Source organism: Cherax quadricarinatus, chromosome 22, assembly GCF_038502225.1.
Source record: "Cherax quadricarinatus isolate ZL_2023a chromosome 22, ASM3850222v1, whole genome shotgun sequence".
In the NCBI taxonomy this organism is placed as follows: Eukaryota; Metazoa; Arthropoda; class Malacostraca; order Decapoda; family Parastacidae; genus Cherax; species Cherax quadricarinatus.
In genome coordinates, this window is record NC_091313.1 from 22,214,098 (window position 1) to 22,240,573 (window position 26,476).

At 45.0% G+C, this 26,476-nt stretch overlaps 2 protein-coding genes across 4 annotated transcripts in view; one reads left to right on the forward strand and one right to left on the reverse strand.

The window, feature by feature from the left end:
* The window catches only part of LOC128689742 (uncharacterized), a 166,398-nt gene that overhangs the window by 106,378 nt on the left and 33,544 nt on the right, over positions 1-26,476 (reverse strand). For 2 of the 3 annotated variants that reach the window (XM_070087547.1, XM_070087549.1), the window contains exons 2-3: positions 8,403-8,729; positions 6,555-6,617 (exon numbers count right to left, since the gene is read on the reverse strand). In XM_070087547.1, the coding sequence (XP_069943648.1) occupies positions 6,555-6,617; positions 8,403-8,729 (390 nt within the window). The remainder of the gene's footprint in view (positions 1-6,554; positions 6,618-8,402; positions 8,730-26,476) is intronic. The other variant, XM_070087548.1, reaches the window with a different exon arrangement.
* LOC128689741 (glutamate receptor-like) overlaps positions 20,262-26,476 on the forward strand; it is a 111,929-nt gene continuing 105,714 nt past the window's right edge. Inside the window, exon 1 of the mRNA XM_053778158.2 lies at positions 20,262-20,403. The gene's annotated coding sequence lies outside the window, so the exon portion shown is untranslated. The remainder of the gene's footprint in view (positions 20,404-26,476) is intronic.

Genomic DNA, 26,476 nt, shown 5'->3' on the forward strand with positions numbered 1-26,476 from the left:
GAACTTAAGCTAAATGACCTTTACAGGAACCAGGAGAGGCAGGAGGAGCTTAAAGCTATTAGTGAAATTGAAAGAAATTCAAAATATTTTTTTTCATATGCCAAAAACAAGGCAAATACCACATCTAGTATCGGACCCTTATTCAGACAGGATGGGACTTACACAGATGACAACAAGGAAATGAGTGAAATATTGAAATCCCAGTACGACTCTGTGTTTAGTGAACCACTAATCGGTCTGAGGATCGACGACCCAAATGATTTCTTCATGAGCCTCAAAACTCCATAAATGTATGCCAGATTTCCGACATTACCCTAACTCCGATAGATTTCTAAAAAGCCATTGACAACATGCCTATGCACTCAGCCCCGGGCCCAGACTCGTGGAACTCTGTTTTCATTAAGAACTGCAAGAAACCCCTCTCGCGTGCCCTAAGTACACTATGGAGGAGGAGCTTGGACATGGGTGAAATTCCAAGTCACTTAAAACAACGGATATAGCCCCACTCCATAAAGGTGGCAGCAAAGCATTAGCTGAGAACTATACTATGACCAATAGCTCTGACGTCCCACATCATAAAAATCTTTGAAAGAGTGCTAAGAAGCAGGATTGCAAATCACCTGGATTCCCAAAATCTGCACAATCCAGGGCAACATGGGTTCAGGGCAGGTCGCTCCTGCCTCTCACAACTACTGGATCACTATGACATGGCCTTGGATGCACTGGAAGAAAATCAGAATGCAGATGTAATATACACAGACTTTGCAAAAGCATTTGACAAATGCGATCATGGCGTAATAGCCCATAAAATACGTGCTAAAGGAATAACTGGGAAAGTGGGGAGATGGATCTTCAACTTCCTAACAAATCGAACACAAAGAGTAGTGGTCAACAGAGTTAAATCGGAGGCTGCCATAGTGAAGAGCTCTGTTCCACAAGGCACAGTACTCGCCCCCATCTTATTCCTTATCCTCATATCAGACATAAACAGAGATATACGCCACAGCACCATATCATCCTTTGCGGATGATACTAGGGTCTGCATGAGGCTGTCATCTGCTGAGGACGCGGTTAACCTCCAAGAAGATATAAACAAAGTTTTCCAATGGGCAACGGTAAACAATATGATGTTCAATGAGGACAAATTCCAACTACTCCATTATGGAAAACTGGAGGAGATAATAACTAGAACAGAGTATACTACTGACTCCGGCCATACAATAGAGCGGAAAACTAATGTAAGGGACCTAGGAGTAGTAATGTCTGAGGATCTCACTTTCAAGGATCACAACAGTGCCACGATCGCACGTGCAAAGAAAATGATAGGATGGATAATGAGAACTTTCAAAACGAGAGATGCCAAGCCCATGATGATCCTTTTCAAATCACTTGTTCTCTCTAGGCTGGAATACTGCTGTACATTAACATCTCCATTCAAAGCAGGTGAAATCGCAGATCTAGAGAGTGTACAGAGATCCTTTACTGCACGTATAAGTTCTGTCAAGCACCTTAACTACTGGGAACGCTTGGAAGCACTTGACTTGTACTCGTTGGAACGCAGGAGGGAGAGATATATCATAATCTACACTTGGAAAATTTTGGAAGGAATGGTCCCAAATCTGCACACAGAAATCACTCCCTACGAAAGTAAAAGACTGGGCAGGCGATGCAAAATGCCCCCAATAAAAAGTAGGGGCGCCATTGGTACACTAAGGGAAAACACCATAAGTGTCCGGGGCCCAAAACTGTTTAACAGCCTCCCATCAAGCATTAGGGGAATTGCCAATAAACCCCTGGCTGCCTTCAAGAGAGAGCTGGACAGATACCTAAAGTCAGTGCCGGATCAGCCGGGCTGTGGCTCGTACGTTGGACTGCGTGCGGCCAGCAGTAACAGCCTAGTTGATCAGGCCCTGATCCATCGGGAGGCCTGGTCATGGACCGGGCCGCGGGGGAGTTGATCCCCGGAATAACCTCCAGGTAACCACCAATCAGGTGACGTAACTAGGTGCCTCCTTCCTTACTTATAGTAAGTAAGTAAGTAAATTTATTCAGGTATACACAAATACAGTTACATAGAATTATCATACATTGCAGCATATGTGTAGAGAACCTAGGATAACCCAAAAAAGTCAGACGGAGTGACTTATTTCCATTGGTGTCCTTAAACATTAAGATTCTACACCCACCTGCAAAAAAAAAAAAAGTGTAGTGCGGTGTTCGGTGCTAGACCCTGGGACGTCAGGAAAGTTTGCAACAGACACGAAAACAAAAAATAATACAAGTCTGCTGATATATAGGATGGCAGGAACTGTAGACTAAGCTGAACAAAACTCTCATACAACCAATATAATAAAGATTGACTGCTCAACAGGTATGTTTTTACCAGAAGTTGTTGATACATATGTGGAAGATCCTCATCCATCAGCGCACCGACACACTTCATCACGATGAGGATAATTATGATGAAGTTGACGATTATGACCTATTACAATAATGACTTTCTAAATTAAATAGACGTACGCTATAACAAAAAACGAGATCGTTCTCACCATCGCTCTCAGAGAGGGAGATGGTGAAGGTAGTACCAACATCACCTTCACTACTTGCCATTACCTTAACACTGCTCGCGAATGCGTCTCCTTTAGCCCTATTTAAAAGTTTTCATTTAGGTTACCACACTGTAGCTATTTGAACCACCCATTGCGAAACTTCTCTATAACTGAATGACCACATTCTATTTCAACAGCTATGAAAATAATTGTTTGTCGTTACAAGAAGGGATTTAAGATCGTGGTGTCCGTCTAGCTACAAGAGCAGAGCTATGCTGTGGTATGTCATCTTTAGTATTTGTACGACCGTGTTGTCACATCTTCAGTGTTTAATCTTTCAAAACTTCCAGCGCGCACGAATGCATGTGTATTCACCTCGATGAGTGTGCAATGGTCGAGTCATAGCTCCAGGCTTCGCCTCGTGACTACAAACGACCAGCTTTACGGCGTCTTGGCCGCCAGTGACCTATACCTGGAGGTTACCTGGAGGTTATTCCGGGGATCAACGCCCCCGCGGCCCGGTCCACGACCAGGCCTCCCGATGGATCAGGGCCTGATCAACTAGGCTGTTACTGCTGGCCGCACGCAGTCCGACGTACGAGCCACAGCCCGGCTGATCCGGCACTGACTTTAGGTATCTGTCCAGCTCTCTCTTGAAGGCAGCCAGGGGTTTATTGGCAATTCCCCTAATGCTTGATGGGAGGCTGTTGAACAGTTTTGGGCCCCGGACACTTATGGTGTTTTCTCTTAGTGTACCAATGGCGCCCCTACACCACTATTACATACACCACTATCACCACTATTATTAAACCAGTATGGTTTAACTGTTTACCTAGTAAACATACGGAATCACAACATTCACACCACACACAGCAACACGGGTTTAGAGTAGCACACTTCCTACTCTCCCAACTAGCCTATAAATTGAAAATGATAACGTTCTGGACCTCTCAAGGGGGGCTTCTTTGATGACAGCGAGGAGTTCCAGACCCTTCGGGGGTTCCTTGATGACAGCGAGGGGTTCCAGAACCTTCAGGGGGGGTTCCTTGATGACAGCGAGGAGTTCCAGACCCTTCAAGGGGGGGGGGGGGGTTCCTTGATGACAGCGAGGGGTTCCAGAACCTTCAGGGGGGGTCCTTGATGACAGCGAGGAGTTCCAGACCCTTCAGGGGGGGTTCCTTGATGACAGTGAGGAATTCTGAACCCCTCAAGGAGGGGGTTCATTGATGATAGTGAGGAGTTCTGAACCCCTCAAGGGGGGGTTCCTTGATGACAGTGAGGAGTTCTGGACCTCTCAAGGAGGGGGTTCCTCGAAGATAATGGGAGGTTCTTCATTTAAGGAACTGGATCTGTACTTCAGTTACTTGAATCCAGCCTGAATGTCCTCCACTCTCCCAGGCACTATATTACTCCAATGGGTTTAGTACTCCCCCATGAATGTAATAAAAAAAAACCTTCCGGTCCGTTCTGGACCATCATCATCTTGAGAGTGAGAAAGGAAGGGGGTTGAGCTCTAACATTCACTTCCTACACTATTTCTACCGCCTTTCTAGACGTTTCCACGAGCGTGCCGAGGACACGGCGGTGACCTGACAATAGTCCAGGACATAAACATCGTCCAGCTTCCACGTCTAATTTCTGGGTTAGTTGTGAATGTGCCGGGGAGAGAGACAAGCAGGCTGGTAGACTGCTAGCAACCATCCAGAGAGGTGCTACTGCCCTCTCCCACCAACCTGACGCGGAAGCCTGATATATGCTTATCATTCTGACGGGGTTACTGATGTGTTCTGTATCACAGTTAAACATACAAGCTTCTGTTTACATTCATCATCCATTTAACTATTGTTTACTTATGTTCCTTAACAATGTTTATATTATAATACTCCCTCTTTCAGCTTAGATTTGGTCTAAGAATGGGCTGCAAGGGCCATGATCCCCCGGAGCCAATAACATATAAGAGTGCCAGATCCGGAGGGTGTCAAGTCACACCAGGATGCCAGCAGGTCACACCAGCGTGTCAGCAGTCAGTATATGAAGCAGGTAGTCATGTGTCGTTCCCGTGATCTTATTTAATCATCTCTTCGTAACAGTCAGCACCCCTAACACCATCTACAGTAGCAGTCAAGTACTCTAACACCATCCACACTTTCCCACAGTAGCAGTCAGGTCCTCCAGCACCACCCACATCTTCCCACAGTAGCAGTCAGGCCGTGTCTATAGGCAAAAAAGGAAGTGTTCATACGTAGTAGACAGAAAAGGGAAACAGTGAGGATAGAAACGAAAGGGAAGAAGGATAAAAGGAGAGGACGAGAGAGGAAGAGGAGGAGGAATGGGAAGAGAGAGGATGACAAGGAATGGATAGGCGGAGAGAAAGCAGTGGATGATCGTCATGGCAGGGCAGTACAGGATAGTTTCAAGTAACAAGGACGAGCCTGATGACTGAATGTAGGCATACTCGGCTCATCTCCATGCTGGCCAATCGCAGGGTATGTACCCGATGTGTGAATCGCAGTGTACATTCAGTTATGCATGCTTTCTTAACTTGCTATCAATACCAATGTCTACCTGGAAGGTATTCCGGGGACCAACGCCCCCGCGGCCCGGTCCACGACCGAGCCTCCAATAAAAAAAATAATTCCAAGTCGCAGTCCAAGCCACATTCGTAACTTATGCCAAGTTACTGGCTGTGAGTCGCAACAAATTTTGAGGAATAGGAAAATATCCCCAATCATTTAGACTGAAGGATGCGTTGCTAAGTTTTGATCTAGGTTGCTAAAACTCAGCCACCCAGGTATGACCCAGCGTCGGGGACATCACTGGGCAAGACTCGAGGGGAAAAATAAAAGGAAATATATTAATGCTGTGCAAGAGGTTAGCTAAGGATATAGTAAAGACATTTTGCTACACAAGGCAGCTACGGAGACGTAAGTGAAAATATTGGAGACGCTGACATCCACAGAAGACACAGTGAACCTCAAGATGATATACTTAATCTTCCAGTAGGCCAATGACAATATGATTCTCACTGAGGTCAAATTTCATCTACTACGTCACGGAAAAATGGAGAACAAGACAAACTCAAACCACTCAATGAACACATTCAAGGAGCACAATTATATTATCGCAACTGAAAGAAAGGTGAAAGGCTGGATAACTAGAACATTCAAAACAAGAGATGCCAGGCCAATGATGATACACTTCATGTCACTCGTTCTCTCTAGGCTCGAATACTGTTGTGTAATAGCGGCCTCCTTCAAGGCAGGCTGAGCTGGAAAATCTACAAAGAACTTTCACAGTTCGTATAAACTCAAGCAAACACCTAAATTACTTGGAGAATTTGAAGTACCTAGGACTGTACTCCTTAGAACGTAGGCGAAAAAATGCATCATAATCTACACCTGGAAGATACTGGAGGGATTGGTTTCAAACTTGTACACCGAAATTACTGCTTATGAATACCAGAGACTTGGCAGACGGTGCAGGATACTTCCGATGAAAAGCAGGGGAGCGATGAGTATACTGAGAAAAAGAACTCAATAAGTGTTTAGGGACCACGACTCTTCAATACCCTCCCTTCGTGCATAAGGGGGATTACCAGCAACTCTCTAGCTGTCTTTAAGAGGGAACTCGATAAAGTCCTCAAAAATAGTTCCTGATTAGCCGGGCTGTGGTTGCATACGTTGAACTGCAGGCGGCGGGCACGAACAGCATAACTAGTCAGGGCGACAACCAGGAGGCCTGGTCTGGGAGCGGGCCGCGGGGGTAGAGACCTCCTGAAGTTTCTCCAGGTGAGCCAGGTAGAGGAGGCACCACTCCATATGTTGTTTCAATAACAGAAGTTATAAACGAAACTCAGAGGGGTTAAAACACAACTACAAGTCACGTGAAGGCTAAGAAGTGGGATTCAGAATCTGGAACTTAACTTCAGCACTACAAACAGATAAGTACACGTATACAAACATATTCACACAAACATACGCACAAATACACACGTATACACCCTACCTTAGTAGTAGCAGCGGTGTTGGTGGTGGTATATTTGGTGGTAGTGGGTGTCAGTGACACGACCTGAAATACAGAGCAAAGTGCTTAACTTGCCTTACACAACACAGTGTACAAGGACCTAAACTAAACCTAAATAGGTTAATACAACGAGCAAGGATGCTCTGAAATAAGCACAAAATACAGCAAAAGTATGCAGTTATTTCAATCACAGTGTGAAAACATGCACGTGCTTGCGTATGCATACGGACGCATTATTGCGGAACAACTATCTGGAGGAGGAGGAATATTTACGAGAAAAAACCAACACAAACTGAGGGACTAGAAAAACTGTCTCACTCTCTGGCTCACCTCCTGGAGTTTTACAACAATTACCTACTGAGATGAAACAGGTACGGCAGGGCTGGGTGAACTGCATTTTCTTGGGTTGGAAGAGAGCTTTCAACATGGCACGCCACTAGTTTAACCCACAAACCAGGAAAAAACAAGCGGGAATAAAATGAAAAAAGTACGAATGTTGATTAGCGAGTATTTAGACAGGAGATAAACATCGAGGGAAGCAGTACCGTAGAGTGGGAGTACGTAACGAGTGGGGTCCTTCAAGGACTGGCATTTACATAAAGCTAAGGGGTAGTCAGACAAGTCACTACTGGAGTTCAATCACAACAAATGCAAAATCATGAAAAATGTTTTTTAGACAGACCTGTGGGAACACAGTACATTCTGGGTGGAAATGACCGTGAAATTAACATATAAAGAAAAGCTGTGAATCAGCATTACACTAAATGCATCACCAGAGGTATACACAAACATCTCGGACCAACACGATTATATTTTTACCCCTGATGGGTTTCTAGAGTTTTCCTACTCCCACAGCCCGGCCTGAACCAGGCTTGTCTGGTGCCTGTTCGACCATGCTGCTGCTGCTGGCAGCACAGTACTTGGCCGAGGTACTAGTCAAGGTGACATCTGAAAAGATCCTTCATAGCGTATCTCAAGAGCTAAAAGGAATTAACTACGAGGAGACAAACTTACGAAAGATTTTAAGACACTTTTTACTGTGTAAGCTCGTCTTCAGCACTGATAGACTTTATTGCTGACTGCCTGGTCAATCAGGTTGTTGCTGCTAGTGGCTCACAGGCTTATATAGCCATCATAACCTGGCTAATTCGTCTTTTCCTGTAAACACTGATCCGGTTTCCTCTTGAAAACTTTTATCTCGTCCCAGCAATATTTCTAATATTTGCTGGTAGAAGGTGAAGAATTTAGGAACACAGATGTTGACACAAGAATGATCTAATTGCGTCTAAAATGCACCTGCTTTTCGATTCACAATCGCAAGGTCTTCGGTTCGATTCCCTAACGTGAAGTAACATTAGAGCAAGTTACCTTACTTCTCTGCTGCCCCCTCCCACCTAGCAGTGAAAATAGGTACCTGTGTGTTAGCCCACTGTTCTGCGTATCATCCAAGGGTAAAATGTGTTAGAAAACTCCAGTTCTGTGTGTAAGAAACTCCAGTACTGCTGGAATGTTATATACCGCGTAAGAAAACGCTCCGGTCCTGTGTGTGAGAAACTCCAGTACCTGCTGGAAGTATTCAAGTGTCGGGTAAGAGGTATCCATATACTGGTTGGGTGAGGACCTGCCTAACATGGACCCGTAGACCTACTGCAGTGCTGTTTTTAATCTTTTTGTACTCCTAGTGTACAACAGGTCGAGTTTACATGTCCTTGTATTATAAATAATTTACATTACTGCGACTGTTGAACCCTGTTGTGCAGGCGAAACGTTTCGACAATAAAGGTAGGTACAGATGAAGTGTACATCATGTGTACTGTAGATACTACTAACCTTGGGCGTGTCGTGAAGGGATGTGGACGAGGATGACCTTGAGCTCAACGGGTCCTGACACAGACTGGAGCATGACATTGATGAGTTAAGGCTGACACTGTCCCCCCGCCCTACCACCCTTCCCGTTCCTCCGGAGGATGACCCGGAGGACGAGGAGGCCAAGGAGGAGGTGTAGGCATGGCTGGAGGCAGAGGAGGTCCGGGTGGAGGGCGTGGAGGGAGAGGAGAGGGTGGTCGAGTCGTCAGTAGCGCAGCCATCACCGGCGCGGCGCACTCCGCTCAGCGCAGAGGCGCTGCGGTACGGCGACACCTGCACGTACTTCAACATCTGTTGGGGGAAAGACAAGTGATTTAAACATCTGTAGGGGAAGATACATGTCTTCTGTTTAAACATCTGTTGAATAAGCTTGGTTAAACATCTGTTGTGGCTAGAGGCATGAGAGTTTACACATGTTTGGGAAAACGTCTTGTAAAATCTGCTGAAGCTACGTCTGTTTATACATCTGTTGCAGACACGTCCGATTATACATCTGCTGAAGACACGTCCATTTATACATTTGTTGAAGATATATCTGTTTAAGCTACTGGGGTCAATAAAAAAATGGCAATGCCGTGGATGGAACAATTCACAACCTAATGAACAACTCTCAACTCACTGGACACAACTCCCAACTAAATCCGCTACACTACATCACTGGGAACCCAGTACATAATATTCCTCACCAGGGCTTCATTCCTGTACATACTTCCCGTTCCTTCTATACTGCCAAATGTTCCAGTCCTCCGAACACCCGTGACTTGACGTGACCTTGACCGTAACTTGACGTGACCTTGACCGTAACTTGACCTGACCTTGACCTGACCTCGCCTTCCACCGACTTTACTTCCTCATTTTCAATATTATTATTCATGAGGGACCGAAATGTTTTCTATTGTTACCATCTGTTAGTCAGGGTAATACAAGGTAACTTCCAGCAGAGCAAGATTTGATTTAAACCACATTTCTCTCAAGAAGAGCTTTATCAAGTCATGGCGTGATATCTCCCTGGGCGAAACGTTTTAATAAAACACAATACCGTGACTGGAACAATACACAAATAACCCACAGATAGAATGGTCCAAGTGGGACCGAAACGTCGTAAGTTTCTTGCGCCTATGTGTGGGTTATTTGTGTTTTAGTAACGTATCAAGAACGCTCCTCTTGTTATACTGTGTATATTAACTCATATTACATCAGAATTCGTATATTTCGTTACCCGTTTTCATTCTACCGAATAGTCTTCTGACCTTCACTACTTTTCCTGCCTCAGTTGTGACTTGACAATGGTCCAGGGCGTCCTTAGATTCCTCTCCTGAGTGAGAGTTTCTGGTGAACTGTGTTCTTCCTCACAATGGCAAGACTCGGCTCAGCAAGTTCTATTTCCGGGCAGAGTAGCGCTTACACCTGCCATTACGATAATACTGTCTTCTGTGAGAGTCCTGCGAGGCTGAGGGACTAATTACCTTCTCTCCTATTGGCTATTTGTCATCTCTGCTGATTCGAAACAGACACTGGTTATCGAAATATCTTTAAATAAAGATTTCCAAGCGCTGCATATCTGTCTAAACCCACACCTACCTTCCATTTATATTCATTTAATAAATAAATGTCTGGGAATTAGTGGGCTGTTGTGGGTGGGATCCTGGTAAGGACTCACGTAAAAATAAGCCACGGTGCTTGGCTTTGTTTGGTTATCCTGGGTTAATGACTGAGGATGTCTATTCCACAAGCTTGGGTTTCACCCGTGAAGGCTTGACAGACACACTGAAGCGTGGGAACACCGAAAACAGGAGTGGTAGGGGTGGGTGGGAGGGGACGTGGGGTGGGAAGGGGCGTGAGAAATGGGAAGGGTGTGGAAGTGAGGGGGGAAAGGGGAAGGACTCACTGGGGGTGGAGGTGGGGGAGACCTTTTTTTTACAACAAAACTGGACACATCAGTAGTGTGCTACAATATTCCATGATAATTACGAACTGGATATGAAAGCTACCTACGTTTAAATCGCAGGCTGCCATAGTGAAGAGCTCTGTCCCACAAGGCACAGTACTCGCCCCCATCCTGTTCCTCATCCTCATATCAGACATAGACAGAGATGTAACCTACAGGACCGTATCATCCTTTGCAGATGATACTAGGATCTGCATGAGGCTGTCATCTATTGAGGACACGGTTAACCTCCAAGAAGATATAAATAAAGTTTTCCAGTGAGCAACGGAAAACAATATGATGTTCAATGAGGACAAATTCCAACTACTCCGTTATGGAAAACTGGAGGGGATAATAACTAGAACAATAGAGCGGAAAAATAATGTAAGGGACCTGGGAGTAGTAATGTCTGAGGATCTCACTTTCAAGGATCACAACAGTGCCACGATCACAAGTGCAAAGAAAATGATAGGATGGATAATGAGATAATGATGATCCTTTTAAAATAACTTGTTCTCTCTAGGTTGGAATACTGCTGTACATTAACATCTCCGTTCAAAGCAGGTGAAATTGCAGATCTAGAGAGTGTACAGAGAACCTTTACTGCACGTATAAGTTCTATCAAGCACCTGAACTACTGGGAACGCTTGGAAGCACTTGACTTGTACCCGTTGGAACGCAGGAGAGATGTATCATAATCTACACTTGGAAAATCCTAGAAGGAATGATCCCGAATCTGCACACAGAAATCACTCCCTACGAAAGTAAAAGACTGGGCAGGCGATGCAAAATACCCCCAATTAAAAGTAGGGGCGCCATTGGTACACTAAGAGAAAACACCATAAGTGTCCGGGGCCCAAGACTGTTCAACAGCCTCTCACCAGGCATAAGGGAAATTACCAATAGGCCCCTGGCTGCCTTCAAGAGGGAGCTGGACAGATACCTAAAGTCAGTGCCGGATCAACCGGGCTGTGGTTCGTACGTTGGACTACGTGCGGCCAGCAGTAACAGCCTGGTTGATCAGGCCCTGATCCACCGGGAGGCCTGGTCGTGAACCGGGCTGCGGGGGCGTTGGTCCCCGGAATAACCTCCTGGTAAACTCCAGGTAGGAAGACGTTTCCCTGTCGTATTCCATCTCGCAGGATGAGTTGTATACAGTGCTGGAATGTCTTAGTCTAAGCTGGAAGACTTCAGTAGGACAATGAGGACATCGTCAAGTGTTCCAATAAGGGTGGATCAGCTACGACAGCTTCAAAAGTTTCCTCCCAGCAGAGCTGCAGTCACTATTACGTGGGCATTACCATCTCTCAGGATGGTCTATTCCATACACAAAAGACGGAATTTTTATGAGGATAACCTCCATCATCGCAGAGCGACGCAATAGAACCAGCTTACCTGGAGGTTACCTGGAGGTTATTCCGGGGATCAACCCCCCCGCGGCCCGGGGGCGTTGAATACACCTGAAGAATACTTGAAGTGTGATTTCTGGGGTCAACGTCCTAACGGCCCGGTGGAATCAAGGCCTAGTCAACCAAGTTGTTATAATGATGATAATAATGAAGATAAGCTGGGCAGGACTAAGCTGCATTACAGCCTGGAGTCGCTTCTGGAGGTCACCGCCCCCGCGGCCCGGTCCCAGACAAGGTCTCCTGGAGAAGAAAACGTAAACCATTCACACCATGTAAGCTCACACACATGCACATACACACAAAAAAAAAGTTGGCATACATACTCGTATAGTAAATACGTACACAATTAGACGAGTACACATGTCGTGGAGGGTTTGATAGTGGGTTCCTAGAATGATTTGGAGTCGAATGACACACACACACACACACACACACACACACACACACACACACACACACACACACACACACACACACACACACACAAACACACACACACACACACGCACGCACGTGTGAAAGCTGCAGGGTCAAGAGCTATGAATCGACCCCTACAACCACAAATAGGTGACAACATGTACACGTGTCCAGGAGGTGTGCAGGTGGTAGGAGTCAGTGGAGGTCTAAAGTGACAATAAAACAGCCTTTGATATACTTTTGATGAGTTTCCAGAGTTCTACTCCTAGAGCCCGGCCTTGGGCCAGGCACGTTTGGTGTTTGCCTGATTAACCAGATTGTTGCTGATGGTAGCTCAATGATCAACATATCCATCACATTGTTAGGTAAAAGGACACAAGTTTAACTAATGTGACATTTTATTGTGGCAACGTTTCGCTCTCCAGGAACTTTGTCAAGCTGTTACAAATAATACTGTAGGTAATTCTACCAGCATTATCACATATCCATCACAGCCTGGTTGATCTGGTACCAGGTGAAGATACCTGGAGGTGAAGCCATTGTCACGCCTCTAGTGTTAAGAGGTGACTAGTTACAAACAGGTGGTGGCAGCTTTTTATTGACAGAACAGGTAGGTTTCCTGGGTGAACATGTCTTGGTCTTGACATGGAGTAAGACCCTTGGGTAAACATCCTCTTAAAAACTATGAATCTGAAGGTGGAATGTGTCAAGTGTTGGTGGGAATGTGTCAAGTGTTGGTGGGAATGTCTCAAGTGTTGGTGGGAATGTCTCAAGTGTTGGTGGGAATGTCTCAAGTGTTGGTGGGAGAGCTGGTGTTGTGTTTGTGGTGGTCAAGATTCAGCTCGTGGCCCTGCCTCCTAGAAAAATTTCTAGTTTCTTTGGCCTTATAATATATACTATTGAAGCTGTGTGTGTGTGTGTGTGTGTGTGTGTGTATTCACCTATGTGTGGTTGCAGAGATCGAGTCACAGCTCCTGGGCCCGCCTCTTCATTGGTGTGTGTGTGAGTGTGTGTGTGTTTCTTTGAGTTTTAACAACAACGGTGTCCTCTGAAGGCCACACTCGGCCACTTTTTGTGCACCACATAAAAACTTGTCTTTCTGCGTATACGTCCTGGTATGCAAGTCATCCCTGGTAGGGAGGGCTATGGTACTAGTGCAGAATTACTGTACCTGGTAATGTTTGTATGGTCACTTTGTTCTCCTTTTCGAAGCTTCTAAACCATCGCCCATTTAAAAGGCGTTGTCTCTCACCCTCAGCATTAAGAGACAAGAAATGGAGAAAAGAAAATGACAGAAAGTAAGGAATGACCTATCGAGAACAATGAAAAATATTTAAAATACCGTGGCTGGAACAAATCACAAATAACCCATACCTCAAAAATTGATTTGTGGATGACGTTTCATACCCTCCTGGATCACTATTCAAGTCACAGTTGTGACTATATAACATAATACTCTAGGACAGAGAGAAACGTAAGCTTCCTTTCCCAAGTGGGAGCTAGTCGTGTGTCGCAGAACATTCCTCCGAACATTCTCTCTCTCTCTCTCTCACTCTCTCTCTCACTCTCTCTCTCTCTCTCTCTCTCTCTCTCTCTCTCTCTCTCTCTCTCTCTCTCTCTCTCTCTCTCTCTCTCTCTCTCTCTCTCTCTCTCTCTCTCTCTCCAGAAGATGCCTCAACACTCGACCCGACCTTCACAAAAAAAGGCGAGAAAGTTAAAGAGAGGAGAAAGTGGAAGAGAAGATAGAAAGGGGGGAGAGGAAGAGGCAGGAACAAGTCTTCGCTGCTGCTGCTTCTTGTACACCTGCCCTGCTAACCCTAAACACCGCAGTTTCAAAATTTTTGTCGTCCGCCTCCTTCCCTTCTTTTTATATTATTATTTTCTTATTTTTTAGCATTATCCATTACACATTATTAAATATATTTATTAGTGTAAAGTTTTATTTCATCATTCTCGTTTCTTGATGATTTGTTTTTCATCGCCAGCAAATTACACACGCCATTACAACACTTGTTGTCCATGAGACGACAATTCGTGTATCATGAAACAATTAGCACATCGTAAAACAATAACACAGTGCATCGTGAAACAACAATACGTGTATCGTAAAACAGTCGTCGGCAAGGTTACAAAAGAAACATGACAAACACAAGAGCATCCATCCTGACTGAGGCAATAAATACATTACCACGTGAGATGCCTGAAATGCCGGTCTCAGGCCACACTGTCATCTGGGAGGAAGTTAATATTGCAATATTATGACGATCCTTTTCAAATCACTTGTTCTCTCTAGGCTGGAATACTGCTGTACATTAACATCTCCGTTCAAAGCAGGTGAAATTGCAGATCTAGAGAGCGTACTGCACGTATAAGTTATGTCAAGCACCTTAACTACTGGGAACGCTTGGAAGCACTTGACTTGTACTCGTTGGAACGCAGGAGGGAGAGATATATCATAATCTACACTTGGAAAATCCTAGAAGGAATGGTCCCGAATCTGTACACAGAAATCACTCCCTACGAAAGTAAAAGACTGGGCAGGCGATGCAAAATGCCCCCAATTAAAAGTAGGGGCGCCATTGGTACACTAAGAGAAAACACCATAAGTGTCCGGGGCCCAAAACTGTTCAACAGCCTCCCATCAAGCATTAGGGGAATTGCCAATAAACCCCTGGCTGCCTTCAAGAGAGAGCTGGACAGATACCTAAAGTCAGTGCCGGATCAGCCGGGCTGTGGCTCGTACGTTGGACTGCGTGCGGCCAGCAGTAACAGCCTAGTTGATCAGGCCCTGATCCATCGGGAGGCCTGGTCATGGACCGGGCCGCGGGGGCGTTGATCCCCGGAATAACCTCCAGGTAACCTCCAGGTAAGAGAAAACACCATAAGTGTCCGGGGCTCAAGACTGTTCAACAGTCTCCCACCAAGCATAAGGGGAATTACCAATAGGCCCCTGGCTGCCTTTAAGAGGGAGCTGGACAGATACCTAAAGTCAGTGCCGGATCAGCCGGGCTGTGGTTCGTACGTTGGACTACATGCGGCCAGCAGTAACAGCCTGGTTGATCAGGCCCTGATCCACCGGGAGGCCTGGTCGTGGACCGGGCCGCGGGGGCGCTGATCCCCGGAATAATCTCCAGGTATATATGTGTTTATGTGCGTTTATGTGTGTATGTGTGTGTGTGTGTGTGTGTGTGTGTGTGTGTGTGTGTGTGTGTGTGTGTGTGTACTCACCTAATTGTGGTTGCAGGGGTCGAGACTCAGCTCCTGGCCCCTCCTCTTCACTGATCGCTATTAGGTCCTCTCCCTCTCTGCTTCCTGAGCTTTGTCATACCTCTTCTTAAAACTATGTATGGTTCCTGCCTCCACTACTTCACTTGCTAGGCCATTCCACTTCCTGACGACTCTATGACTGAAGAAATACTTCCTAACGTCCCTGTGACTCGTCTGAGTCTTCAGCTTCCAATTGCGACCTCTTGTTTCTGTGTCCCATCTCTGGAACATCCTGTCTCTGTCCACCTGTGTGTGTGTGTGTGTGTGTGTGTGTGTGTGTGTGTGTGTGTGTGTGTGTGTGTGTGTGTGTGAAAGGCTGTTTTCTCCGTAATTAACGAGCCAAAACAGAGAAAAACACTTTCATCACATAGGCTTGTAATAACTGCAATTTCAGATGTAATGAGAAACACGTGTAATTATTACAGAAAAGATAATATAGAAATTGGATGAGGAATTAGAGGGGACAGTAGGTACCAGGAGACGTTAGGAGTTTTTTCAAGTTCCAAGAGAGGGCACGATGTTGCCCAAGGAACCAAGAGAGGGCAAATGTGTGTCTTCAGGTACCAAGAGAGGGCAAGTGTGTGTCTTCAGGTACCAAGAGAGGGCAGGAGATTGCCTAAGGCACCAAGAAAAGGCTGGAGTTTGTTTCCAGGAGAGGACAGGAAATTACTTAAGAAACCAAGAGAAGACAGGAGTACGTCTTCAAGTACCAGGAGAGGGTACGAGGTTGTCTTCATGTCTCTGAAGAGGGCAAGAGGCTATCCACATCAACTCATGCGGTTACCTACACGAAGCACGTTTTCACGACTGAAATTTCTACAGGCCAGAAATTGGTATAGCCAGTCGATAAGCGTTAGGGCAAGGAACCAAGAGCTGCGACTCAGCTCCTACAAGCACAACAGGGCGGGTACTCTCGGGAGCCACACACTGCACAGAAAGTACACTAAAGAAGCAACATGCTGCCCGCCCCTCACTAGCATGCAACTGCAAGGTGATCTCAATGTACCCACCTTTCTCCTTGCAACATATTCTCATTTAATCTCCTTACACCATCCTCTCATTTCACTTACCCTTCTCTCCTTGCACCATCCTCTTATTTCAGTTATTTTTCACCTAGCCTTGTAAATTAGCAGCTTCCAATCATCTTCCTCTCAAAACCAAGATGGGAATATATTTTGAGATATATTGGGTATATTCTTGAAGGTTGAAGAACACGTTGGCTGCTAATGGCAAATACTTTCGTTTCCGGCCGGCTTATGTAATACAGTTACGACTAATTTTTATAACGCTTTCCCGCTCTCTAGTTTGATCTGGCCTGCTCAAGGCATCCCCGAGAGAGAGAGAGAGAGAGAGAGAGAGAGAGAGAGAGAGAGAGAGAGAGAGAGAGAGAGAGAGAGAGAGAGAGAGAGAGAGTTTCTTAGCGAAACTTCAAGCACTGGGAATTGCAGGCTCTACGCTATGTCTCCTCAGTGATTACCTTCATGGTAGATCTCTAAGTGTAGTCCTCAATGGAACGGAATCAGCAAGGCATCCTATTGGGGCAAGCGTTCCACAAGGAAGTGTGCTGGGTCCACTGTTATGGAATGTCTACTTCAACGACCTTCTTCATCTCATCCCAGAATCACATGCATATGCAGACGACTGTACACTGACATTCACTTATCCAAGAGAAGAAATGCCAGCTGCGCTAAGCTACATCAATCACCAGCTGAGAGCTATATCAGCTTGGGGAAATAGATGGCAAGTAACATTTGCACCTGAGAAAACGCAAATGATGATCGTCTCTAGGCACCATGATGGTAATGCTGGTGCAGTAATAAGGATGAATGGGACGATGTTGGCACCTGGAGAAGAAGTTGATATCCTTGGGGGGTGAAATTTGACTCCAAACTAACCATGAAGAACCATGTTGTAAATCTTGCAAACAAGGCAGCCAGGAAGCTTACAGCACTTCGCCGTATCTCGCATCTGCTTGACAGTAGGGGTTGCAAGATCCTGTACGAGCACAAGCGCTACACACCTTGAGTATGCTCCACTTTCTTGGTTTGCCTGCCCCCCTCTCATCTGCGACTGCTTGACAGAGTAGAGAACAGAGCAAGACGTCTCATCTCTCGCCTGGACCCATCCTGGATAGATCTGTCATTTCAGCAGAGCCTTCAACATAGGAGGGATGTGGGTGCCTTACTGTTATGTACAAGGCCAATATTGTCAAAATACCACACTTGGATCCACTTCGAGGACAGCGTGAAACAAGCTTTTATGCCACAAGACGGGCAGAAAGCAGCAACTTCACTCTGGCTGTACCCTTCTCCAGAACATCCACTCCATCTGAGATCATACATACCCAGGATGACTCGAGTATGGAACACATTCTGTACAGCATAATGATGTCAACGAGATAACGTCAGTTGATCAAATGAAAATGCTGGCCCACAGATGGCTCCAACTTCATCCTGTTCCCTACTTGTATGTCTCATAACAATAAAAATGCTTTCAAATGAGCTGATGTAGGTAACAGCTCTTAGCTTGCCAATAAAGTTAGGAATCCTTAACCTGTAAATAGCTGTCAATAAAGCTAGGGATCCTTAACCTTGTCAAACCCTGTGTAGAGAGAGAGAGAGAGAGAGAGAGAGAGAGAGAGAGGGAGAGAGAGAGAGAGAGAGAGAGGGAGAGAGAGAGAGAGAGAGAGAGAGAGAGAGAGAGAGAGAGAGAGAGAGAGAGAGAGAGAGAGAGAGAGAGAGAGAGAGAGAGAGAGAGAGAGAGAGAGAGACCTACCACGTCAACTGAACTAAGGAAATGGAAATATTATAGGAATAAGAACTGCTGAGAAACACACCAGTTATCAAAGTTTACTTCTCATCTTACATGTTCACGAGGCAGGAAGAGACGACCAGTAGTTCTACCAGAGTGCAAAATTATCAAGCTTCCGTTTAGCACTTATATCATTTATGCATTTCCTATGTTGACTTAGCACAGTTCAGCACCCCCCCCCCCACACACACACACAAACTCTGCCTCAAGAATTTGTGCTGATTTGCCCGTCTGTTGGAGGAAGTACAGGGCACACAGACGTACAAGTAGAAAATTTCTACGTGTATTTTACTCCACGAATATTATCACTGAACTGATTAAACTCTGCATAATAAATTGGAAGTTTATAATTGAAGGTAAATATTATGACTAAAAAACAAAGAATGGCAATGGGGAATCCACTTTCTCGTAGCTCAGTTTTGGTCTCCATTAATGTCTTCACTACTGTCTCTGTCGTCTCCAAAACTGTCTAGACCTTTGGACTACAGTTGATTACAACCATCAATATCAAATACAAATTGTAATGCAGAAATTTACATCAGTGAAACTAATAAGAACACAACAAATAAACACTATCAGCGAGTTCGAACAAGTGGCACCAGTTACGAAAGACAGAATACACCAGCATACTGCCCACACTAATGAAGTAACAACGCAGGTGCAAAGAAAGTTGTATTGTGACAACGCTTCATCTGTGTGAAAAGCTTTATCAAGTCAGTTAATTAATGAAGCTCTACACATCGTACAACGTGTCACAATAAAAACCTGTTTTACAATCGCCTTTTCTTAAAAAAATAAATCGAGGGACTAAGTTCATCAAGCTACAACAGTGATTTTTTTTCTTTCCATCTGGAGAATATCAGCAAATTCAGACGAAAGCGTAAATAGCCCCATCGTTTATGCGAAAAAAAAACACTGGGTTTTCAATAAAATAAGTATCCTTAGCAAAGAGTAGCATCCTTCCCGGAGAAGCTCTTACCCACAGGCACAAACTCCTCCAACCCCACCACTGAGTTAAGGTGACAATGTAGGGATGCCACAAGTTGATGGACTACCTTCAAAATGATCTGAGGGGAAACAATGAGACATCTCGAAGGTGAAAACTATTGCAGGTAAAATTGACAACACAAAACCAAATTAACCATCTTTAACTCAATGATACTGATTCACAGATAGGAACTCAAATAGGCGAGTACAATGTACTCAGCTTCAGTACCTGTCGTCGGTACAATAAAGCGGAGACACTGATGTACTAGTATGTTTGTGATAATATACTGATATGAAGATATGCTAACATTCAGTTATGCTGATACACTGCCAGCCTAGAATGTCAATACAATAATGTAAACACCAAAAAAGTTGCTAACGTCAATAATGGAGTCATCAAGATTGTTCTCTCTCACGTGAGTCAAAGATTATCTTGTGAAAACCTCGAACATCACATCCACGCTCTGCTCCCTCAGCAGACTTTCTCTCTGAGAAAAAAAAAAGGTGAGAAAAACTTTACGCAGTTACGTGGAGCTACAAAAAAAGTTATCGGTAAATAGCTCTGACACCACCATTTTAGACAGCCTGCTGGCACACTCCCAGCACAGCTGAAGTTTCTCACACAATTTGCATAACAATGTTACACTAAGGTTGGTAGATAGCAACCATGTAGGTAGATACTACTGTCTAGTCATATGAGCACAAAATTATTTTTTTTTTACATTGGCAGGATTGCTAATCTTTTCTTTCCGTCATGTACTTAAGATATATAAATATTACCAACTTCTTATATTCAGTATAAACATTACTTTCCAATATGCTTCTTAATTCTGTAATATTTCCTTTCCAACCTAGGCCTTGCCTGGTCTGAGACAGGGCCGTGGGGAAGATAATTCCAAGAACCACAACATTTACATACGATTTTTCCCAGGTTGCTGCTCACAGCAGTTGACTCACACTCTCAAGGGGGAGGAGGGGAGGGGGTGCCACTTGCCTCAGTAGTTGTTCGTTCCTTGTGGTATCAGTGCAGGCGATAGTGTAGTTGCTTGTGCACTGCCCCTGACTTACCTACCATCAACTTTGAGTGTTCTACCTCTACAGTTCGCCCTGAGGGTATACTTACCTGTCATGGATACCCACACAACAGGTGAAGGGTATGAGTGGCTTGAATTCCCATAGTGGGGGCATTAAACCTTGACATTCCTATCCCTGTAAGAACAATGTCATGTGAGAGACTGAGGTGGTTGCAGCAGTGACCAGCCACTTCTTGGGAGTCCACCTTTGACATACCGGTGACCGGTTTAAGAATTTTATTGCAATTGTTGGTGCTAGCAGCACGCAGTCGAACGTTAGCACCACAGCCGACCAGGAACTGACTTGAGCAACATATCAAGTATCCTCTTGAAGACAACTTGTAGTTTGGTGGTAATTTTCCCTAAGTATTAAGAGTGTTAAATTACCTTGACCATCTTGACACTTATTCAATTAATTCTAGGTTATCAAGTTGTTCTTGGAAGGTGACTAACCTCTATTACCCTCGCAGCCTCGCTGACTACCTGGAGTCTACCTGGAGGTTATTCCGGGGATCAACGCCCCCCGCGGCCCGGTCCACGGCCAGGCCTCCCGGTGGATCAGGGCCTGATCAACCAGGCTGTTATTGCTGGCCGCACGCAGTCCAACGTACGAACCACAGCCCGGCTGATCCGGCACTGACTTTAGGTATTTGTCCAGCTCTCTCTCTTGAAGGCAGCCAGGGGTTTATTGGTAATTCCTCTTATGCTTGGTGGGAGGCTGTTGAACAGTCTTGGGCCCCGGACACTTACGGTGTTTTCTTTTAGTGTACCAATGGCGCCCCTACTTTTAATTGGGGGTATTTTGCATCGCCTGCCCAACCTTTTACTTTCGTAGGGAGTGATTTCTGTGTGCAGATTCGGGACCATTCCGCAGACCGGTCCGCAGACCTACAGACTGACTGATCTGGCACTTGGACGAGATAGTGGTTCAGTTTCCTCTTAGGATCAATAGTGCTTGAGATGGCAAAGACAAGAGTTAAACAGGTTGGGTGTCGTATCCGTGTATTATCACCTATGACGCATGGGGTTACTATGCTGCGCGGCATGAATCTAGGGCATTTAAAGAGGTCATTACTTACAAGGTAGAGATCGCACCAAGATATGCTGTGTACAGTGGTCCGCATGGTACAATCAACCTTGGGTTACCCCACACAAAAATCAGTTTGCTAACATAGGTGGTAAAGTTACCATTGACACGTATACGTCGCGAGCTTCCTGCGGTCAGTTGAGAAAGAATAAATCGTAACGGATCTCAAGTACGTAATGGACAGTCAATGACTCAACCGGAAGTGAACTGGACAAGGAAGCAGCAGCAGCCGATACGGCAACGGTGACAGAATCCACTATAATAGTGGGCTACAGTAACAACTACCGCACCAGCAGCATTATTCACTAAAACAACTGCTACAACAGCAGCGGGTGTACCTCCCACCACTCTTACGGCAAAACGATCAATTAATTCCCTAGTATGGAAAAACATGAGCAAGTTTCCTTACACCCGTGTTACCCATGTCCATTCAGCAGTATAAATAGGTACCTGTGTGTACCCAATTGTTGTGGTTCTCACTCAGTGAAAAATTGTGCTAGACAGTGTGTGTCTGCTGTAAGTATTCAGGTGTTACAACTTTATCTTGCATAAGCACGTGTGAGAAGCTTGACCTTTGTGCACCGCAGAAAAGTCTTATGAAATGGCAAAGCAGTGTCTAGCTAGAGGTCATCCCGAAGAGAGACCAATTCGTGGTCAGTACCTCCCACCCTCGTCAGTACCTCCCTACCTCAGCTGTACGTCCTCTTAAAGTCTATTTACACACCCGCCTTACTCAAAGATGTGTTTGTGTGTACAAAGGGGGAGAACAGAGGGCCAAGGGGAAGTGTGTGTGTGCTCACCTATTTGTGGTTACAGGGGTCGATTCACAGCTCCTGGCCCCGCCTCTTCATGTGTGTGTGTGTGTGTGTGTACTCAGCTAGTTGTGATTGCAGGGGTCGATTCACAGCTCTTGGCCCCGCCTCTTCACTGGTCGCTACTAGGTCACTCTTCCTGCTCCATGTGTGTGTGTGTACTTATCCACTTACCTATATGTGGTTGCAGGGGTCGAGTCTTATCTAGGATGGATAACGAGAACTTTCAAAACGAGAGATGCCAAGCCAATGATGATCCTTTTCAAATCACTTGTTCTCTCTAGGCTGGAATACTGCTGTACATTAACATCTCAATTCAAAGCAGGTGAAATCGCAGATCTAGAGAGTGTACAGAGATCCTTTACTGCACGTATAAGTTCTGTCAAGTACCTTAACTACTGGGAACGCTTGGAAGCACTTGACTTGTACTCGTTGGAACGCAGGAGGGAGAGATATATCATAATCTACACTTGGAAAATCTTGGAAGGAATGGTCCCAAATCTGCACACAGAAATCACTCCCTACGAAAGTAAAAGACTGGGCAGGCGATGCAAAATGCCCCCAATAAAAAGTAGGGGCGCCATTGGTACACTAAAGGAAAACACCATAAGTGTCCGGGGCCCAAAACTGTTCAACAGCCTCCCATCAAGCATTAGGGTAATTGCCAATAAACCCCTGGCTGCCTTTAAGAGAGAGCTGGACAGATACCTAAAGTCAGTGCCGGATCAGCCGGGCTGTGGCTCGTACGTTGGACTGCGTGCGGCCAGCAGTAACAGCCTAGTTGATCAGGCCCTGATCCATCGGGAGACCTGGTCATGGACCGGGCCGCGGGGGCGTTGATCCCCGGAATAACCTCCAGGTAACCTCCAGGCTTTGCAGATGTGAACGTTGCGAACTCTATTCTAATGTCCTAACTTGTGATTAAATAAGCGAGTTTATTGATCTGAATGACGTTAGGTACCACGTCAAAAAACTGACGTTAGGTACCACGTCAAAAAACTGACGTAGTAAAATACTGACTTGTTGATGGTAGTGGTATTGGAATTTTTTTTTTTTTTGGTGGTAGTGGTGGGAAAGAGGTTGTGGTAGTGGTGGGGGAAGAGGTTGTTTGGCGATGGTAGTGGTGGGGAAGACGTTGTTTGCTGATGGTAGTTCAGAAGCCACGGCCGGTATAATCAACGGTTTCACTCCAGTAGAGCTAGGGTGAAACCACTGGAAATTTCTCTCAGAGCGGCCCATCCCACACAAACGGGAAATGAGATTTATGAAGATATTTTCACAGATCGAGACAAAGAAATGGAATACAATTAAATAGCAATGCTTAACTGAGAAAACCCACACGACGACAGAAACACGGTGAAGAAAAAGACTACATTTCATCTCCGTCTGAGATGCTCTTCCGCGGTGAAGATCTCAGAGGGAGATGGAAATATACAGTCTCTTTCTGTACTGCTTCTATCCCCATGTGGGTTTCTTCAATTTATCGACAAGTGTCTGCTTCTGTTCACTTTTATGTGTCATCATGCTCAATCAAATTTATTTACCTATAAATGTATATAGGTGTGTTTGGTGAAGATAACAGTAGGTTTGGCGACCAGGCGAAGAGGGCGTTTACAGGGTGCCGTGACGTCACGCATGTAAACAAACAGAAGTGAACGCAGCCGTGGGAGGAAGCTGACGGAGGCTTTGAGGCATCTCAGAGATCTTCCTCTCAGGGTGAGAGCTAAACTAATACGCAAGAACAATTGCAACTACAGCGCTCCTTTCTTACCCATTAATGCATAATCGCCATTAAAACTCCATTGTAAGAGCAGCACCAATGTCGGTGCTAAGGAAACACTCGTATTAGTCGCCATGATTACTTAATTTCAACCCTCTACCCAAATTTGTTTTAATTTAATCTATACTCCGTCATTATAGTAATCCACTGCAACATAGGTTTAGAGCAGGTCGCTCCTGCCTTTCACAAATTGCTAGACCATTACGTCATGGATGCATTAGAAGACAAGCTCAAAGCTGACGCAGTATACACTGATTTTGTCAAAGCCTTTCACAAGTGCAACCTGGTGTAATAACGCAGAATATGTGTGCAAAATGAATAAGTGGAAAAATAGGCAGAAGGATATTTAACGTACCTTTGATAAGTTTCGAGAGTTTTTCTACTGATGCCCAGTCTTGGGCCAGCTGTCCGTAACAAATAGTAGTAGTTAACAGTGACGCCGGAGATGGTCACAGAGGAAAGCTTTGTGCCTGTAGGGAACTACTCGCCCAGCTTGTTGCTCATTCTTGTATCCAGCATAGACAAGGACATAAATCCTTTGCTGATGGCACCAGAATCTCTGAGAGTGGTGTCCGTCGAAGATATTGAATCTTCAGGCGGATATCAATCAAGTATCCTTGCGGGACTCATACAACATGATGTTTAACGAGAACAAGTTCAATTGCTCCGTTATAGAATAATGGAGGATATAAGTACTGAACGGAGTACAAGATAGACTCAAATCATTCAACAGGGCTAAAGTTCCATGAGCGAAACTTGGTGGTAATGATGTCAGGTAATCTCACATTAAAAGATTACAACAATGTTGCTACTGCTACCGCAAGCAAATCGATAGATTAGATAACTAGAACTTCCAAGACAAGAAATGCTAAGCCAGTGATTATACTCGTAAAGTCACTTGTTGTCTTCAGGCTGGAACACTAAACGGCCACCTTCAAGGCCAGCACGACTGCTGAGCTAGAAAACATACTGAACTTCACTGCTTGTGAGCTTATTCAATCAAACAACTGAACTACATGGAACGCTTAAAGTCCATTGAACAGGATTCCGTGGAATGTAGGGAAAAAAGGTACGTCATAATTTACACATGGAAAATCCTAAAGGGATTGGTCCCAAATTTGTATATTGCAATCAGTAACAGTCTAGTTATTAGGCCTTGAGCCACTGGCAGGCCTTGTCTAGGACCGCTGTCCCACGAAAGTATCCTACAGCTATAAGGTATCACGCACACTCCTTCCCACAGTACAACCACTAAAACTACAACTAATACCCCCCACAACTCTTTATCATTACTTAAAATCATAATCACAATAGCCAACACTATGCATCCTCACTATGACAATTAAAACCACATCAATGTTAGTCCAAGTCTCGCCACAAGCACTACCAAAAAAAAAAAAAAACTACAGCCAGTAATATTAACACACACCTCACCATCACTACCATTAGAAAACACAAACACAACTTTTGTTGACTTAAAAAGAGTTCTTCGACAAAGCCCAAAGTATAGCCATATTTCATGAATTAGAAGGAATTGGAGTTAAAGACTTGCAATTAGTGTATTAAATAATATCTAGTAGAGAAGACTAAGTCTTGTTTCATGGAATATACTCCAAAATGATGGTGACAGCTATATGTTTAATGTACTGATGAACACAATCGCCAAATACAATAGCGGTGTGGTTCATATATGGGCACTTCTCCTTACACCTGCTGACCACGTTCACTTAAGTACATTCTTAAGAGTTGGTGAATTGAATGCGAGTCACATTCTAAAAAAGGGAGGACTAAAGAGCACAAAAGAATAAAGCCACACAGCTTGGCTTTCTTGGATTAACTTGGGTTAATAATTTTAAAAAAATTTCTTTTCTTAAAGTGCATCGAATTGGCAGGCGACGTAATACACCCACAATGAAAAGTAGGGGCGCAGTTAGTACACTACGACACAATAGCTGTCTGGGGCCCAAGACTGTTCAACAGCCTCCCATCAGCCATGAGGGGAATTACCAAAGGACCCCTGGTTGTCTTCAAGAAGGAGCTGGACAGATACCTAAAGTCAGCACCGGATCAGCCGGGCTGTGGTTCGTACGTTGGACTATGTGCGGCCAGCAGTAACAGCCTCGTTAATCACGCCCTGATCCACCGGGAGGCCCGGTCATGGACCGGGCAGCGGGGGCGTTGATCCCCGGAATACCCTCCAGGTAAGTAGCAGTCAGGTAAGTGCAAGAAAATAGGAACTTCACTGAAATCGCAGTGCAAACCCAATATTATTAATGTTTAATGGAGTTTGAAAGAAATTTCAATAACAGTACAAGTCAATGACTGGGCTACCTGGAGGTTATTCCGGGGATCAACGCCCCCGCGGCCCGGTCCATGACCAGGCCTCCCGATGGATCAGGGCCTGATCAACCAGGCTGTTACTGCTGGGCGCATCAATAACAGTCCCATGTGTGATGTACAATGCATAC